Source organism: Andrographis paniculata, unplaced genomic scaffold (genome assembly GCF_009805555.1).
Source record: "Andrographis paniculata isolate CXL003 unplaced genomic scaffold, ASM980555v1 Contig57END, whole genome shotgun sequence".
In the NCBI taxonomy this organism is placed as follows: Eukaryota; Viridiplantae; Streptophyta; class Magnoliopsida; order Lamiales; family Acanthaceae; genus Andrographis; species Andrographis paniculata.
In genome coordinates, this window is record NW_026137592.1 from 1,879,238 (window position 1) to 1,899,117 (window position 19,880).

Sequence of the window (19,880 nt, forward strand, 5' to 3'; positions counted from 1 at the left end):
TTAAGTATGTAATTTGATATTTTTTTTAAAAAAAATTGAATAAATAGTGAAATATGGAAAAAATCTACCAAACAAAGGCACCATAAGAAAATTATACTATAGTACTTTCTTTGGTCTACCAAATTTACTCTCGTTCACGTCAAATTAACTTTTAACTATTAATTATTATCCTTAATTCAATGTTTATTTACTATAAAAATCACTACTTTTATTATATTTTTTTATTATTATTATTTTTAATTTACTTTTCAAAATTAACGTCAACTACATTTTTTTACTTTTATTACTTTTTTTAATAAAATATTAATTATTTTAATCTGCATGTCGAATCGAATGTTCTAATTTGTACGGAAAGAAAGTAATATTCATGATTTTGTGAAAAATATGTTTCTAAAAAGAAAATTAATATATTTATCAACAATTATTATTTTTATATTTTCGTTTAAACAATTTTACAATATACATACACCGTTATTACTTGTTTATGTTTGATTTGAAATTGACTTGTTAATTTAAAATTTTATTAAATAATATTTTAATATAATATTTGTAAAAAAAATAATTTTTCATATTTTTAGATATATAATAGAATTTTTAAAATCTTTTATTTAGACAAAACCTATTAAAAAGAAAAAAAAAAATAATATTTTAATATTTATATAACAAATCGTGATTAAAAAAAATAATAAAAAAAAAATCACTATGGTCATACTATTAATGTTGAGTTGTACTTTGCTTTATTATTTTTATTTTTAATTTTTAAAAAACAATTATAAAATCTGTTGTTTCACATCATTGTCTGGTGGACAAACGACACACACAAATATAATTATATATTATTATTAATTAATTAAACTTGCCATCCAAGTTCTTTAGAAAATAAAAATTAATTTAATTTCTATTCTCCTAAAGTATATTTACAAGAGTTTTTAGGTGATTGTCTTTTTGTTATATATTAACAAATTTGTCCTTAAGTGTACGGTAGAAATTAAAAGTAACAAATGAATAAATGGTAAAAATATAAAATTTATGTTTAAAAAAAATATGACAATAGTTGTTGGACATCCCAAATAGAAAAGTAGGATATTAGTTTGTGGACGGATAGAGTATTTATTAAACATGTGCTCATTTGACTGGACACGAATTTTAATGAAAATGAATAATAATAATTATTTTTTGTTAGTAAAAAAAATACAAAATATAGTGACTTTTTTACTTAAAAAACGAGAATATTTTTTTATGACAATCCAAGAGAATTTTACCAAAAATGAATAATAATTATTATTTTTTTATAGTAAAAAAATATAAAAATATAGTGATTTTTTATAATATATTTTTTATTATGACAATCAGAAGAGAAATGAACGTGAACCAAGGAAATAATTATATATATATATATATTGCCATAATCAATTATTATTCCTATTATCTGATAAAATTAATGCATTTTAGGTCGGCAATTAATTCTGAGAAATAAGTGGCAAATCATTTATGTCATAAATGTCATTAATTGCACGGATTAATTATTTTCACCAAATTTGATACAGAAATAAATACTAATTGGGCCAGTTGGGCTTACAAAAATTAGCCTGGGCTGAAGAATTAGTTAATGGGCTTTGTATAAATTTAAAACTTATCCATGGCTATATATCATTATATCTTTTGTTTCTTTATCCAAATTTTTTGAAATTTTTAAGATTTTCAAAAAAAAAAAAAAAAAAAACATATTTTCTCGCGCAAAAATATCTCATTAAATATTATTTTTATTATCCTTTTCTATTATAATTAACACAATAGAAACGTGGGCGACAACCAATTGAGACATACTCAATACCGAGTCCGAGTTTGATTTACTTAGGGTTTGTTTAGTTGTAGTTTGAAATTAGTTTGAAATGAAATCTTAAATTTAAATTTTTGGTTCAAATAATATTTTGTTAGATAAAATGACATAATTCTTGAAAATTATGACAAAATAATAATGTTGATTTCAATTTAAATTCCCGAAAGAATAAAAACTATTAATTGTGGTAAGATAGTTCCAATCAATTTTTTAATTTTTTGGACTCTTTGGTTAGTACCTTTTGAATTATTGATCGATGTTTTATAAACAATTACATTACATTGATACTGCATAGAATACCATATATACTTTTATATAAAATTCAAATATATTACTATAGAGCACTGTATATATTTGAATAAAATACAATATATATTACATAAATCATCACATACTTTTCTAGGGTGTCGATTTTTATTTTTATTTTTTTAAAAAAGGTCAATGTTATATGCATTGAAATTTATACTCTCAAAATATTCACTACATTGTTTTTTAGAAAAATATATGAAATCATGTCAAAATATTTACTAAATAGGTTTTGTAAATTTATAAAATTATAGAGTAATTTGACCTATGCTACAAATTTATTGAATATTTATATTTTCAATGACAAAAAAAAAAAGTCTATTAGAAATATATATATATTTGTCACATAAAATTCAAGAACACCATAGCAACAACAATACACCAAAACAACACTCCACATTACAAACTCCCAACAAACTTTTTAATTTATTCATGAACACATTATAGCGAAAATCGAATCGAACTGAACCTCACTCGAGCAAAGCAAAAGTGGTGATGTCCGAGGCGGCACCACCACGATGAAGGCCAGGAGGGTGGCAATGATTGGGCGGCTGCTGAGTTAGGCGTAACGCGATAATATGAGGCCCGAAACCAAGATAATCGCCATCGTTGTTTTCGACTAATCCATAGTGTGGATCCTCTTGTCTAGCATCCTATAAATTAATTAAATTAAATTTCAAATTAAAAAAAAAATACTTTTAAAAATGGGATTTTGTAATATTTACTTTTAAAATTGAACTTTTGTGGATTTTTTTACCCACTTAATTTTCAAAGTGTGTTCTTTTGTAAGACTATATATAATAAATTTATATATACTATTTACTATAATTTTTCTAAAAAAATATCAAATTAAATATTTATTTTTCACTTTTGATATTATATTAAAAATTAATTTTACATTCAAAATATTATACCAATATCTATTTATATCACATCATACAATTGTTCAAATTTAAATTTTTACTATACCCTTAGTAAGAAATGAAGGTGGTAATTTTTTTTTTTTTTTTAAAAAAATATATAATTTCTTATAATGTATTTAGAAAGTTTGTATAATATTTTCGTAGTTTAAAAACTGTATAATTTTTCTTCGTATTTTAAAAAATATTGCATGAAATCTTCAAATTGTAAGTACATTTGAGGATTTTTTGCAATGTTTCTTTCAAGCAAGGGGCAATATTGTGTAGTTTCTAAGCTATAAAGAAAAATAGTATAAAATTTTTAAACATAAGTGAGTTATAAATAATTTTGTTCCAAAAAAAATAAAATTAGAAGTTAAATGATCATGATCGTGAAGAGGGCACTTACGAATTCAAGCATAAGATTTTTGTGGATTTCTTGAACATTCCTCAACTGTCGTCGAACAAACAACGAGACGAAACAAATAGTTATTTCATGAAAAGAAATAATGAAGTACAATAATACAAAAGAATGAAGATTTTAAAAAGTTACAATTCTCGATCTTTTTCATAAAACGTTACTAAAATATTCATAATTTTTTCACCATCGGAATTAATTCATGTAGGATTTATTACTTACTTGTATATGAAATTTTACATACCTTCTTCTTGCCGGTGTCGATCTGATTTCCGATGACTTTGTACTGAGTGACATAGATACAAGAATTGGACATATTTATTGGTAAGATGAATACTTAGAAGGGTAAATAATAATAATAATAATAATAATAATAATAATAATCATAATAATAATAATCATAATAATAATAGCTTAAGATATAAATTATAAAATATCATGTATAAATTTATTATATACATTTCTGAATTTTGTTAACTCCATGTAGATAAAGAAAGATGAACAAAATAGACTATTTAATATGAGTGTATTCGTGGGAGGTTTGAGGTTTCAATAATAAAATTTTAATTTTGAATATTTATTTGATGCAAAGGAAATAAATATTAATATAGGATTTTAAATATAAAATTAATTTTTAATATAATTTTTAAAATATTTTTTTTTTTAATTTTTTGAAAAAATCATTAAAAAAAAATCATAAAAAAAAAAAAAAAAAAAACCCAAATTATTCAAATTAAGGGTTTTGTTTTCAAGACTATAGTTAGGAATTTATTATTGATTTATTTAAATTTGTAAACTATAGATATGATATTTTACGTAAATGGGAGTCGTAGGTTGCAGCTTTTTCTTATTACCCTCAAATGGTGAAGTAAAGTAACCGACGGTTTTTTCTTAAGCTCTTTCGACTAACTCTTGGATAAAAATGTTTTCTCATTCCATAATTAATACTGTAGTAATAATTACTTTCTCAAAATTACAGAATATTTCATTCAAATTTGCTATATTTTTTTATCTCGAAGAAAATTTTCCCTCAAACTCTCTCTAGATATATATATATATATATATATAGACATATGTAAGAAAATCCTAGACGTGGATTCTGCAGAAAAAAGTAAGATTGGTAATAGAAAGACACACATATATATATAATTATATATGTATATATATACCTTTCTTTCACGAATGAGACTGAGAGAAGTATTGATATCTTCAATAAGATTCACCACTTGATCGTAGCCCAGATCGTTCAGACACTCCCCCATCCTCTGTCTGCAGTTCAGATCAGTGTAATAATCAAACATATATATATATATATATATATATGAGAGAGAGAGAGGGAGAGAGAGACCTAATCTCCTTCCTAAGATTGGCATTGAACTCCTTCAATTTCTTCAAGTGTTCTTGCATTCTCTGTAAATCAAAGCAATTCCCCCCAAAAGATTAAATTAATTAAAAATTGGATGAATCAATTAGCAAATTAAAATGAATGACGACGACGACCTCATAGTGCGTGCTCCAAAGGTCGACTCCAACGGCCTTCTGGTACAGATCGAAAACCTGCTTCGTCCTAATTTGGGGAAAAAATCAGAAAAACCCTAATTTTAAAAAACTGAAATAGATAAAATTACTCAGATCTGAACGAATGGAAAAATGAATTGGATTGATTCTCGATTACGTGATGGTAGGGCTGATGTATTCGTGCAACTTCTGAGTGCTGGAGATCATGATTATGGAAACCCTAGCATCGCAGAGAACAGTGAGCTCCTGAGCCTTCTTGAAGAGACCATTCCTCCTCTTGGAGTAGGTGACCTGCCTGTTCGTCTGGTTCTCGATCCTCTTTATCTGGATCTTCCCGCGAGCCATTTCTTTCTGGTTGGGTAGGTGGGTGGATCGGATCTTGCAGGAAGAAATTGCAAGATTGTGTTAATGGGGAAGACGATGATGGATATAATAATGTGGTATAATAAGTATTTGATAGAGAAGGGTATATTGGTAATTGCACAATTGAGGGGGGTTGGGAAGGGGGAGAGGGAGGCTTTATGTGTGTTGGTAGGAGTTTCCTTAAATGGAAAGAGTTGCTAAATCGGTGCAAGAGTGGTGACAGTGCTTCATAAAGTAGTTTAAGAATCACTCACTTCTTGTTTGTTTTATTTATTTATTTATTATTTTTTTAAAATTTTTTATTTTTTTTCCAATGTTTACGCAATACATTTTTATTTATTTGATACTATTTATTTTTTAAAAAATATCAAATCAAATATATTTTTTTCTTACAAAATATCAAATCAAATACTAATTTTTTTTTTTTTTAATACTTATAAAATTCCAAAAATCTCCGAAAAAGGAGTTTTTGGGTGTGGGACCCAATCACTAGTCTCAACTCACTTCACTATTGCACACACGCACACATGCGGGTGTGTGTGTGTGTGATTTTTGGTGTTGATTCTTGATATTTCAAATTCACTTGTGATTGATGTCGATGTGTCATTGATGTATTGGATTTATAAATTAGTGTGTTCCATTTATTACAAAAATTGTTTTCAAAATTTGATTTTTTTATTTAGCATCTTAATTTAAATTGCTTTTCATAAAAATACATTACATATGTGTATGCATGAATGTAGATTAAAATGTTTGTAAAATCTAATGAGTTTGTTCTTTTGTGATTTTATTGAAATCAAAATCATTTATTTTGTACAATTTTTTATAAAATTATCTTATTCTTTATTTACAAAATATTATATCAAAGTTAATTTTACAATAAATGATATAACCTCACGCAGTCGTGTGGTGTTCAGTGGAACCCTAGCGGTCTTTGAAATTTGGAAGTCGGAATGCCGTACACCCTCGATCGTATTAATAACTGCACCATATCCCTAAAGATGAACAAACTTTGATCAATGAAACAATACAGAGAAAAGAAGTCAGACAAATTGAATCTGTAACCTCGGAAAAATGATTCATTGGAGAGGCGGCAGCAGCGACGGAACAGAGAATTGTTTTGGAACGAATCGAGAGTTCGAAGACGAATCGAAGCAACAAAGAATTGAATCTTAGAGAATTGTAACAGCAAGGCCAGACACCATCCCTACATCCGGTGGTTTGGAAGGGCCCGAAAACTCGCATTTCGTTCTGCGTCGTGCCGCCTTCCGGGGAGCCGTAGCGTCGGTGAATCCGCTAGCGTCGGCCACGATATATCCGTCACGGCAGATCTGGCTTAAAAAAATTTATTTATAGCTCTGATATTACGTAGATGATCTGAACGATCGTTTTACCTAAATATTTAAACTTTTAGTATACATTCCTCAATTTATTTATGTAAATAGGAGTGTAAATTTATATATATATATATATTATATGAATAAAAAGGGACACAATAAAGTTGTGTTTGAGTTTATTTTTCAACATTTCAAAATTCATACACATACTTGCTAATAAAATATATTTTTCATCTAAAAATACACTTAGAACTACTATCTATGAGCTCTTTTTATTATTATTGTTATTAATTATTTCCTCCGTCCATAAATTAATGTCCTATTTTTTTATTTGGGACGTCCAACAACTATTGTCATATTTCTTTTTTTTAAACACAAATTTTACAATTTTACCCTTCATTCATTTATTACTTTTAATCTCTGTCGTACCATTAAGAGCAAATTTGTCCATTTATAACATAAAGACAATCATCTAAAAAACTATCCAAATATACTTTAGGACAATAGAAATTGGATGAAGGAAGTATTATATAGACGGGATCATATAATATTTAAAAAAATAAAAAAATAAGATATATAAAAAAAAATAGATTAAAAAAAAAGTTCAAGTAAACAAGCCCTTAGTTCAAAGTCAATATACATTAATATCTACTAAATTCTGACTTCATTAACTTGTGTGTTTGAATTTGTTTTTGGCTATCTTTGGGCATATTTTTTTTTACCAAACTTATTACATTTTCTAATTTTTTGCTCAATGAGTCATAATTTATTTAAATTTCTAGTGAGATAAATTAAATAATTTTGTGTCAATTTATTGCAAGCAAAAATGCAATTTGGCTTCATACATTCCAGCTAACAACATACTGTCTCAATTAAATTTTCAATAACAATTAATTAACCTGCATGTTAGGACCCCACTAAATGAATTTCACAATATTTCAATATTCAATTAATTCAAATATTTATTTATTTTTTACTCAAACTTATATCAAATTCGATGCCCGAATAATTAGAATAGATCCCAGCTAAACGAGTTAGGTATCGAGTCAAAATCAGCGTTGTAATCTTTCTATTTTTATATTGTTTTCGTGAAAATGAAAGTGAAAAATAAAATAAAATAAAAATAATATATTCAATACGGATATTATTGATATATATATATATATATATCGAATGCGACGTGAAAATGGTGATTAAATAAAATATAGTTAGTATTAATGCAATTGGGAAGTATGACTTTGGTTCCTTAATGCAATCTTCACTTCCCACACTAATTGTAGCTTTATTTTATTATTCCAAATTCTCTGGAAATAATGACTAAAAAACGTAACACAAATTTCTGCAACTACATAATAATAATAATAATAATAATAATAATAATAGTAAGGTAAACGGTTATTTTTTAGTGCCGTAAGTGACCCCTTATTATTTAAGTCCAATAACGGGAGCATTTTGCAAACTAGTTTTATAGGTGAAAAATTTTCGTTGTTTTAGTTCTCCAGCGCTGGAGACGTCCGCGTGGCTCGCCGGAAGCCACGTATCCGTCAGGTGTCCGTCAGGTCAGCGATACCTGACGAACACGTGGATTTTTTTTTTTTCAATTTTTTTACTAATTTTTTTTTTCAATTAAACCAAATAAACAAAATTAAAAAAGACAAATAAAATTAAAAATGAAAAAAATAAAATAAAATCCACGTGTCCGCCAGGTCAGCGACGCCTGACGGACATGTGACCTCCGGTGAGCCACGCAGGCGTCTCTGACACCAGAGGACTAAAACAGCGAAAAAATTTTCATTTATAAAACTAGTTTGCAAAATGCTATACTTATTGCATTAAAAAAACAATTTACCATAATAATGATAATAATAATATAAAAAAATTAAACTCGAAATTCAATCACCTCTCAGTAAAAGTTATGGAAATTTATAGTTAATTAAAATAGCCATTCAGTATTAAAGTTAATAGTTAAAAACAATTATTTGATATTCTTATTTAAAAATATAAGTAAATTTAAAAGAAAATTAATACTCTAGTACTATATGTATATAAATAAGTGACCAAATTTTGGGGAAAATAATAATTATTGCATACACCTGAAAAAACGAAATAATAGTAATAATCTTAATGACAATTAAAATGTCTGTTGCGGATTTTTAATACGAGGTATAAAGAAAAACGTAAAAATATAAAAATAATAAATATATGTAATATATTATTTTCTGTGTCCCATGTTTTCCGTCAACTATTTTGATTTATGTTCGTCCCACCTTATTTGTCATTTAATTTTTAAAAATATGATCATACATTTTAAATTTTATTATTTATAATTTTTTAATTTTAATTATAATATTTAGTTATTTTAATTTCAATTTAAAATTAATTTTATTACACAATAATTATTTTTATCAATATACCTCTTAATTACTTATTAATTTGTACTCTATCTAAATTTTCGTATCTAAAATAAATTAGACACAAAATGAGATGAAGAAAATAATTTTTTGAAAAAAAATGTAATTTTTTTTTTTTTTAAAAAAAGAACACCCAAAATTATTAAATACTAAATTGAATTTAATTAACTAATGTGTTACACCAAATATTTGTGCGAAATAAATAAATAAATAATCATGGCGTTGCTGAAGGAATAGTCGTGTTTGAAGAACGATGTGTGGGCAGAGCAGCGTGAAGAGAATCGTGATTAGGTAATAGCGATTTAGGTCTCATCGCAGAGAAAAGCAGGAGAGCGAACAGTACGATAACGGACAAGGCGGACAGCAGAAGGCTCACCACGCGCGGGAATCGGCCGGGGACTTGCTGCTGGTAGCGCGTGGACGCCAACGCCAGCATTGTGATCGGGTACGAGTACGCCCACCATGCTACGCTGAACCTCTTCATTGATTTTTTAAATAATAACGGCCTGCATATCTTTAATTTAAAAAAATAATTAATAAATTAATTATATGTAAATATATTTATTTAATGGTTAAATGGCACAAAATTTTACAAAATTACATCAAATTTTTAGTATTTTTATAATTGCATCAAATTTTTTCATAGTTGCATAAATTTTACGTCTAATTCCGATGGTCATTATTTAATGGTATTTTATGTGCTCAAATTGCTAATAAATTTTAAAATATTAATTTCTAAATTTTTAAAATTCTAAATATATTTATTTTTGTTATATTTATACTAAAGAAAAATAAAAATAAACTTTTAAAATCTGAAAAAAATATTTATTTTTAATATATTTATTATAAAAAAATAAATATATTTTTAATTTTAAAATTTAGAAATTTATTCACAATTTTAACACTGCCAAATAGCGTTAAACAAAGACCGTCAAGAGTGCGCTAGCCAGAGTTTATGAAACCATGCAATTTAACCTTATTTTAATTAATTAAATCAGATTTACGAAAGCGACGTTGGAATATAAATATTCGGAATTGAAAATTTGGGAATTTTGGAAACCCTAATTTGGAAGGTTCCGTTCCGTTCCGTACCAGAGAGAGGAAGATGAAGAGCGAGAGGTAGAAGAGCATCTTCGCCGCCGTGTCGAAGCTACCGGTGATGGAGTACCAGGCGAGGCTGGCGAGGCTGGGGACGGCGAAGAAGAGGGAGAACACAGGGCGGAGCATCGCCGGGAGGGGGCCGGCGCCGTAGGGGATGCGCTGGTAGAGCGTGACGAAGAGGACGAGGTAATGCACCATACCGAGGGAGAAAAGGAAGATGGAGACCTCGGTCCACGCCATCTTCGCGGCGGCGCGGGAGCCGACGAGGTTTCCGATGACGGAGAGCTGGCTGGTCGGATTGGCGACGGCGGTGAGGACGCGCTTCCCCTTGGTGAACCACTGGCCGTAGATCTTCACATCGAGGATGACGACGGGGATTGCGAAGATCCACCACAGGACCACGAAGGACGCGTTGCGAGGCGTGACGAAGGGCGCGGACTCCAGGACCAGGAGCCAGGAGATCCAGGGGGCAAAAAGGTAATTTACACCGACGTGGTGCATAAACTCCGCCTTTATCGTCTGGAACCTGAGGAGGCACTTGAGGGCGTAGAGAAGGGACAGGAGCACGAGGACCAGAACAGAGAACGACCACACGACGGTCAGAAAAGTAGTGGAGAAAATCTCAGGGACTGAAAATGGAATTCTGGAATTCTTCTGGGGCCTGAGCAGAACTTTCCAAAGCAAAGCTTGGTAGCCGAGAGAGAGGGAGATTCCGAAGCAACCAGCGTGAATTCTGGTCAGGATCGCACCCATCGAATCCAACCTGCAAATTTCTCTCAAGGTAATTACTGTTTTCTTCATTGGATCATTCGTGTTTGGTTCAGACATTTTTTGGGTCTCCATTGGTTCTTGAAGATTTGAAATTCGGGGAATTCGGAATTCACTCCTTTGGTTAATTGTGTGTGTTTTATGTTTTGTTGTATATATAGTTGAGAGTAAGAAATGGTTAATTATTTATTGAAATTCTTGCTTGGCTGCTTGATTGAGACAGGATTTATTTTTTACAAGAATTTTAAAATTCCTATATAGCCTATAATTGGTAGAAAAAATAAATAAAAGGAGTTTGAATGAATTTGGCTAGTGTTCTTTTTATGCTTTAGGCTATTATATTATGTATAATTAAAATAGGTTTTGAGTTTTATTTATCGAATGGAAACTAAATTATTGAATATGATTTTTCTATGGACAAAGATATTTTATTATCAATTTGTACTATATTTTTGGGAAAAATAAAAAATAAAAAAAAATAGCAAATTATATACTATAAATTTTAACGTACATATTCTAAATATTTTTTATTTTAAAATATTAATAATATTACTTATATAAAAAATAATAAAATAATATCATAATTTACTATTATAATTAACTATCTAAATTTTATTATTTTAAATATTGTATCAATATCAATATGATTCATTCATTTGGAAAATAGAGTACTTTTCATTTTATTTAAAAACTACATATAATATTGACAAGGGATTAGGTTTTGATTTTAAAAGATCAACACTCATACTGATAGTATTGAAGTTAATTATTTATTTTATTAAATTATATAATCAATATAATTATATAATTTTTTTTGTCCCAGTGAATGGTTGTCATTTTTCGTCTTAAAATAAAGTTACTATTTTATAATTTAGTAATTGTGCTACGTACTGACATGATAAATATCTTTTCAATTTACAATATATTACAAATGTCATTACTATTATATTGCATAATATGTATTTTTGTCTTTTTTATTATAATCCAATATAATATTAATATTAGAAAATATACATTTAAAAATTAAACGACAATTTTTCGATAGGACAAAAAGTATATAATATTTATATTTAGGGTATGTTTAATTTGGGGTTTGAATTTTGAGTTAAGATTTAAATAGTAAAATTTTTTAAGTTGAATAGTTGTATGATGTGATATAAATAAGCATTGATGTGATGTTTTGAATGTAAAATTAATTTTTAATATAATATAAAAATAAAAAATAAATGTTTGATTTGATATTTTTAGAGAAAAAAATTAAATAAAAAATGTATTTAAAATCCAATTCGCCAAACAAACACACCCTTACACTATCAACATGAGTGTTGATTTTTTTAAAATAAACACACAATCCCTTAATATTACATCTTAATCAAAATAAAACCCGACATCACAATATTCTTTTTAAAGGGAATATATTGCTTACTTAACTAATTTTCAATTCAAAAAAAAATATACTCCACATGCAAGTAAACAAACATGTTTTAATTTTTGCAATGCTCTTTTGATTTTATTTGATTATTTATTATTATTATTATTATTATTATTATTATTATATATATATATATATGTATGAGTGTGTTTATTTTGTGAGATTGTTGAAAATATTTTTTTTTGTAATGTGAAATATAGAGAATTATTTAGAGAATATAAAATTAAGGGTAAATTATTCTTTGAATCTTGTATCTGACATCCTTTATTATTTTAGGATTTTAAGTGAATCTTGTTTGAAAATAGTTCCATAAGTAAAATTTTTTCGCTAAAATGGAAGTTGCCACGCTGGCATGCCTTTGCTGACATGGCGTGACGTGGTTGACATGTCATTGCCATGTATATGCCATGTTGGCGACACGTGAAATTTTGTTTAATTTTTATTTTACAAAATGTCTTGGTAGACTATTTTTTTAGTCTCGTATATGATCTCATTTATCAATTTTAGGATATTTAAATGGACTTTGTCTCCAAATAGTCCTGCATGTAAAAAATTTTCGCTAAAATGGTTATCCGACGTAGCATCTGCGTGGTGATGACATGTTAGTCACGTCAGCACCACATCAACAACGGCTACCAGCGTAGCGAGTCCGGCACCAGAGGACCATTTTAGTAAAAAAATTTTACTTACGGAACTATTTTCAGACATGGTCCACTTAAAGTCCTAAAATGATAAACTAGGTGAGATACGATACTAAGAAAATAATTTACCCTAAAAATAATAAATACATGTAGGGCGTGTTTGTTTGGATAATTGGATTTTAAATTCACTATTCATTCAATTTTTTCTCCCAAAAAATATCAAATCAAACACTTATTTTTCATTTTTTATATTATACTAAAAACAATTTTACATTCAAAACATCACATCAATACCTATTTATATCACATCATACAACTATTTAAATTCAAAATTTTTACTATTCAAATCTCAACTCAAAATCTAAACCCCCAAACAAACACACCCGTACGTATACTCCCTCCGTCCCACATAATTTGTTCGTATTTTCTATTTTCGTTCGTCCCACATAATTTGTCTTTTCTATTTTTGGAAATATAATTATCCACTTTAATCGCATTTTAAATTTTATATTTTTCTTAATTTTAATTAAATTATTTACTTATTTTAATCTTAATCTATAATTATTTTTACTAAATAATAATTATTTTCACTAATATACTTCTTAATTACTTACTAATTATATTTAACATAAATTCTCGTATTTACAGTAATAGTCCCATATTTTCTGGAACGTTCTGGGACGGAGGAAGTATTAATTTTTTGAAAAATTGTGCCCAAAAAAACTTAGAAAGATCAAAGCCTATACTTTTTTAAAAATTTTTTTCTAAAGCAAGAAATTAGATTAAATTAATAAATGAGCAATTTGGCTGGTTGATTGAGTGGGTAGAATGGACCCTAATAAGTACTTTCTTTTTTTTTTTATTATTATTTTTTTCTAGTAAGTACAATTTTGTATTAGTGGCTGGAGGCATGCATGCACATACACATTAATTAATAAATTAATTTCTAACATATATAGCCTTTGCACTTTTTAGATACTAAAATTGTCAAAATTGTAACTTCATTTCTAACATAGCCTTAATTGATTAATTTTGCTATTAACCCTTGCACTTAGACTGTATGTCATTCCTGCCCCTGCAATAATACTTCTACATTTTGACTCTTTAAATTTTTAAAGTCATACATAAACAAGTGGTCACTCAATCTGACCCATCGATCGATCGATCGATCGATCGATCGTCCGATTGATCGATATCATCTTTTGATCACACGTTTCAATCCGTTTGATATTTTGTATAAATAGCTCAAGGCTTGTAGTATTATTTGTGATATCTAATGGTAGAAGGTGACGCGCAGTGTATAAAAACGATTGTAGTTATTATTATTTTTTTTACGAATAATTTAAATTTATAATTGTAAATTTAGATTTCATATAAATATGGAATCAAAATTGATTAAAATTATTTTGTAGTTTTTTATATTTATGTTTTTATATATAATAATTATTGTTGAGAATGTTGGCTCTATTTATTTTGTTAATAAAACATACATTTATCTATGTAACACATTAAATTTAACAATTATTTTAAATAAATTACATCAAATATATTTTTTTTCTTTCACAATATATTAAATTAAATATTAATTTTTTTCAAACTTATAAATTTCAAAAAATTCTTGTCTAAACCGAGTCTGTTTTTCAAGTGGACTACTGTCTATAATCTATTATTAAATTTATATGTTCAAATATGATTAAGTCAACGGCGAAGTTTCATTAATTTTTTTAAAATAATAATAATTAAAAATACATGTTTAAAATAATTATTAATTAAAATTAAAATTCATTCTCATCGACTTGTGTATGCATTTTCCAATTTTATTTACCCTATATACATATATCATATTTTTTCTAAACTATGATTAGGAATTTGAATTTTGAATAATTAAATTTGAATTGTTGTCTGATGTATATAAATAAATGTTATTAATATTTTTAAAATATAAAATTAATTTTTAATATAATAGAAAAAAATATTTGATTTGATGATTTTTTTTTTTAGAGAAAAGAAAATAATAATAATAAAATTTTTAAAAAATACCCAAACCAAATACACCCACTTACATAACATGTTTTGATACAATATTTTCAAACAAAAATAAACTTGATCGTTAATATATATTCTCTCCGTCTCACATGAAATATTCATATTTTTTATTTTGGTTTTTTCTATATATTTGTTCTTTTTTTTTATTTTAGAAATATGATTATGTACTTTGATTTTATTTTAAATTTTATGATTTTAAATTTTTAAAAATCTTAATTAAATTGTTTAGTTATTTTAATTTTAATTTATAATTATTTTTACTAATATATATTTCTTAATTTTTTATTTTTTTATATTTTACCTAAATTCTCATATTTACAATAATTCCGACAAATTATCTGGTAATGAGGAATTATAACTTTACAACAATCAAATTTATATTCAATCTATGTACAATTCTAATGTTTTCCTATATAATTTTCTAAATCAAGCTCTGTTTAGGCAGAGACTTTTGGAAATTTTTTAAACTTTTGACATTTTAGCTAGAAGTAATCAAAATTAAATATCTGATTTAATATTTTTTTAAAAAAAATTATACTTATATGAATTTTTTTAAAAAGAATTAAATAAAATCATTGTATAAACAGAGCGTAAGATGCCATTTCTAGTCGGACATGAAATATTTTACGGAATGGTATAAATTAAATGCACGACATGGTACAAACTGTTTGCATTATACCGTAATTAAATGCAAGTGTGGCCTATGTATGTCCTAACCCTACGGATTGTGTTTGTGGTGTGAAATCGCTCCCCCGATCGGACAACGGTGAAATTTGGTAGTTTTTTCAAGCTAAGTACAACTTCTTTTGGTTAAAAAAAATATCGGTAGCAAAGACAATATTTATTTGGAAAAAATTGAAATATATATATATAACACATGTTTTTTATTTTACACATTATTACATATTGTCGTGTGAACTAAAAATATGTATATCACAAATTTTCATTAAAATATCATATTTAATATTTTTTAAAAAAATTATTCTTAAATGATATTATCTCCGTCCCTTAATAATTTATTTATTTTTTTATTTTAGTAATTGTATTATCTACCTAACATTACAAATATATTCAATTTACAATATATTACAGAAATGTCATTACTTTTATATTATACAATACTAACAAAGTTAGTTGAGTCTTTTTCACCTTTATTTCTATTGTATCCCAACATAATACTAATATTTCTAAAATTTTATGTAAAAAATAAATTAATATATAGATAGGGACGGATGGAGTATTTATTTTCTACTTTATTTTTATGTGATAGTTAACTATAAAAAGTACACATATATTGACTATTTTGCATCGATGTAAGATCCACAAATAATTGAATGTCGATAATAATAATAATAATAATAATAATACTCCCTTCGTCCCGAATGAAGGGTGACATTTGTTTTTTGCATGTAAATTTTTAAATATTAGTATTATATTGGATTGTAGTAAAAAAGACAAAAATACTCATATTAGTATGGTGTAATATAAAAGTAATAGTATTTGTATAATATATTGTAAGTTGAAAGGGTATTTATTATATGAAATAGGTAGTACAATAACTAAATTAGAAAATGACAACTTTATTTTGGGACCGACAAAAATAGAAAATGATAACCTTTCAATTGAACGGAGGGAGTAATAATAATAAAAAAATTGAACATTACAATGGAGAGCACCTTTTCAACACCTAATAGACATAGGTATTATATATCTCATTAATTTCAATTTGATCTTAGTTTAACTATAGCATTTTACAAAAGGAATTCTATAACAGTAACCATACTTAAATTTTAATAAAATTTTTACATTACACTTCATGTATTTATATTAAAATACATCATTATATTTTAGATAATGTAAATTAATAAAATTTTTTTTTTTTCCTAATTAGGTCAAATAAGATGATTTGATCTTAGCAAATCACATGTTTATAAATATATATATATATATAAATATTTTGACTTAATTAGTAAATATTTTTTTGGAAAAAAAAAACACATATCAATATAATATATTCTGATTTTAGAAAAATATTACGTAATATTGAAACTTTATTTTTTACTTACTTTATTTTAACATTAAAAAGACAAAAAAAAAAAAAAAAAAAAAAAAAAAAAAAAAAAAGAAATATAAACTATGGAGAATGCAATATTGCTCTTCAAATAATGGCCCAATAAATATTGATCTAATTGGGCCCATACTAACTTTTCATTCTAAATTAATTTTTCAAAAAATAATTACAACAATTTAATTATATTTACATAAGTTAAATATGAGCATTGAAAATAGAATATATGTATATATATATATATATATATTTTGACATAATATAAACAAATGCTTAATGTGATTTTTGTATAAAAATATAAAAATTTTAATGTAATATAGTAATATATCATTTCTGTCATTCAAATTTTACCCACTTTTATTTTTGAATTTTTATAAAAATATTATTGTTTTCGTTTTAAGTAAAAAAAAATAAATTATTGAACTTTTTTTAATATAAAATAAAAATAATAATTATTATTTACTTTTAAAAATTATGCCTAATCAAATGAACATATAATTGCATTACGGAAAGAGTACTAAAAATATTGCTTACCTAACGTATATTCCCTCCGTCCCATAACAAAGTATCTATTTTTCTATTTTAGTTCGTCCCATAACAAAGTATCCATTTTTTTTTAGTAACTGTACTATCTACCTAACATAACAAATACCCTTAGAACTTGCAATATATTACACAAATGTCATTACATTTATATCACACATACTAATAGTCATTTTTACTTTATTCATACTATATCCCAATATAATACTAATATTTCTAAAACTACGTGCAAAAAGCAAATGGATATTTAGTTCCGGACGGAAGGAGTATATTTTTTATAATATTATTGATAAATATTTATCAAAATTTTTAAAAGTAAAAAAAAAAAATATATATATTATCATGAAAAAGTAGAATCAATTGAGTGATTTTTCATTTTATTTTTACATGTCAAATATATTGTGGGTCATTTGCTTGAGAACTTTTATACAATTTTTTTTATTATTATTATGACGTGGGCCATTTGTTTGTATATTTTGGATATTTTGAAGTATTTTTATTTGATTTTTTAGAATTAGAATAATATTTTGGTTTCAAATATTTTTCTTGGATGCTACATGCATGATCATTTTTTTTATTTTCTTCATTCTTGTAGATTTGAATTAAAATATATGCCATATATTGTACTTAAATAAGAGTTAAATATAATATCCTCTCATGAAATATTAAAAATATAATAAAATGTACTTTAGCCAAAATAATATTACAAATTTTAAAATATTTTTATAATTTTTAATAATTACTGTAAAATATCCCACAAAATTAAAGATATTAATTCCCAATCCTTATTAGTTGTAGAGTAATAATTGTAAATCTTAATTTTTTTATTTTTTTATTTTATTTTTTTCATTTTACATGTATATAACCAAATTCATTATTATTATGCAAATAAGTTTAACCTATTTGATTGCTAATGAAAATGAAATTAATATTATTAACTATGTATTTATTTCAATAAAAACATATATATTTTTTATGAAATATTATATCAAAATACTAGTAAAAAAAAAATTTCTAATCAATTTTAAACTACAATCAGTCAAATAATATGCTTTTCTTAAGATTTACTGTTATTATCATATTTATTTTTTTAAAAAAATAACAATATGACACAAAACTATAGTATTACTTCCTCTAAATATCTCTTTTAAGGTTAACACACATCAAACATTATATTCTCTATTTTCTCATGAGCAATATAATCACAATTAAATAATTACTAATTAATATTTATTAATTTATTTTAAAATATTAAGTTCAATTAATCATATTCCATATAGTTATCATAAACTATAACATTTCTTTCTTTTTTTAAAAAAAAATAAATAAATATGTATATGCTTTAAATATTTAAGAATTTTATGATAAGACAATTAATTTTTTTTTTAAAACCTTTTAAATCGTATATCATGCTTTATTTTATGTGACTTTAATATATACGACAAAGAAATAATGCCGACACAATGGGTGGTGTCCGGCAAAAAAAAAGATCGATGGACGGACGAGCACAAGAAAAAATATGTGATAAAAGAAACCTACTCAAAAATAGAATATTCCCTATTTGTTTTTATTTTCAATGGCTTTATTAATAATGATCATATCTACTTTTGTTATCATCCTAATATATTCTTTTCAATGAGTTTATTCACTCAATATTTTTTATTTTTTTTGTCACAAATTTCTATAAATATTATAAAAATACAATATATATTCACGTTAATTATCACAATATATAATATATTCATTTTATTGACTCACAAAAAGTTAATAATTCAATATAAAATATCAATTTATATTAGCAACTTGATTTTCATACATAATATTAAAAAATGCATTCATCCAAAAAAATACAAAGTCAACGAACCCATTATCTATTTTTATTTTATTTAATAAATAAGGGTGTAATTTTCAAAAAAATTGATTTTATTTTTTTATTTTTCGAATAATAATTTAGATATAATATTTATGAAATAAAATAATAGTAATAAATTGAAATAAAACTCCAAAATAACATGCATAGTATTTTATTAGTATGGAGTAATATATTTCAATAGATCTATTATATAAGTAACATTTTCTTTATATTAATAACAACAATATAATTCCAAAATTAAAGGTATGTTTATTAGTGTCATGCTAATTATATTTTGTACTATATACTTTATATTACAACATATATATATATATTT

General features: G+C 25.4%; 2 protein-coding genes across 2 annotated transcripts; both read right to left on the reverse strand.

Moving 5' to 3' along the window:
* Positions 1–2,476: 2,476 nt before the first annotated feature.
* LOC127257409 (floral homeotic protein DEFICIENS-like) lies at positions 2,477–5,368 on the reverse strand. The gene is made up of 7 exons (XM_051283812.1): positions 5,139–5,368; positions 4,964–5,030; positions 4,812–4,873; positions 4,633–4,732; positions 3,708–3,749; positions 3,455–3,499; positions 2,477–2,799 (listed from the first exon to the last, which is right to left on the reverse strand). Exons 1-7 carry the CDS (start codon positions 5,324–5,326, stop codon positions 2,617–2,619), a joined length of 687 nt encoding a protein of 228 aa, XP_051139769.1. The 5' UTR covers positions 5,327–5,368; the 3' UTR covers positions 2,477–2,616.
* Positions 5,369–9,280: 3,912 nt separating this feature from the next.
* On the reverse strand, positions 9,281–11,134 carry LOC127257376 (S-type anion channel SLAH4-like). Its single transcript, XM_051283766.1, has 2 exons — positions 10,185–11,134; positions 9,281–9,606 (listed from the first exon to the last, which is right to left on the reverse strand). Exons 1-2 carry the CDS (start codon positions 11,034–11,036, stop codon positions 9,307–9,309), a joined length of 1,152 nt encoding a protein of 383 aa, XP_051139723.1. The 5' UTR covers positions 11,037–11,134; the 3' UTR covers positions 9,281–9,306.
* Between the last annotated feature and the right edge of the window lie 8,746 nt (positions 11,135–19,880).

Excerpts from the sequence above, each read along its gene's own strand:
- LOC127257376 (XM_051283766.1), bottom strand. The coding sequence starts at position 11,036 with ATGGAGACCCAAAAAATGTCTGAACCAAACACGAATGATCCAATGAAG. Across the intron at positions 9,607-10,184 it reads TCTTCATCTTCCTCTCTCTG|ATATGCAGGCCGTTATTATT; the intron begins GTACGGAACGGA and ends TTTAAATTAAAG.
- LOC127257409 (XM_051283812.1), bottom strand. The coding sequence starts at position 5,326 with ATGGCTCGCGGGAAGATCCAGATAAAGAGGATCGAGAACCAGACGAAC. Across the intron at positions 3,500-3,707 it reads TCGACACCGGCAAGAAGAAG|TTGAGGAATGTTCAAGAAAT; the intron begins GTATGTAAAATT and ends GTTCGACGACAG. Across the intron at positions 2,800-3,454 it reads AAAATCTTATGCTTGAATTC|GATGCTAGACAAGAGGATCC; the intron begins GTAAGTGCCCTC and ends ATTAATTTATAG.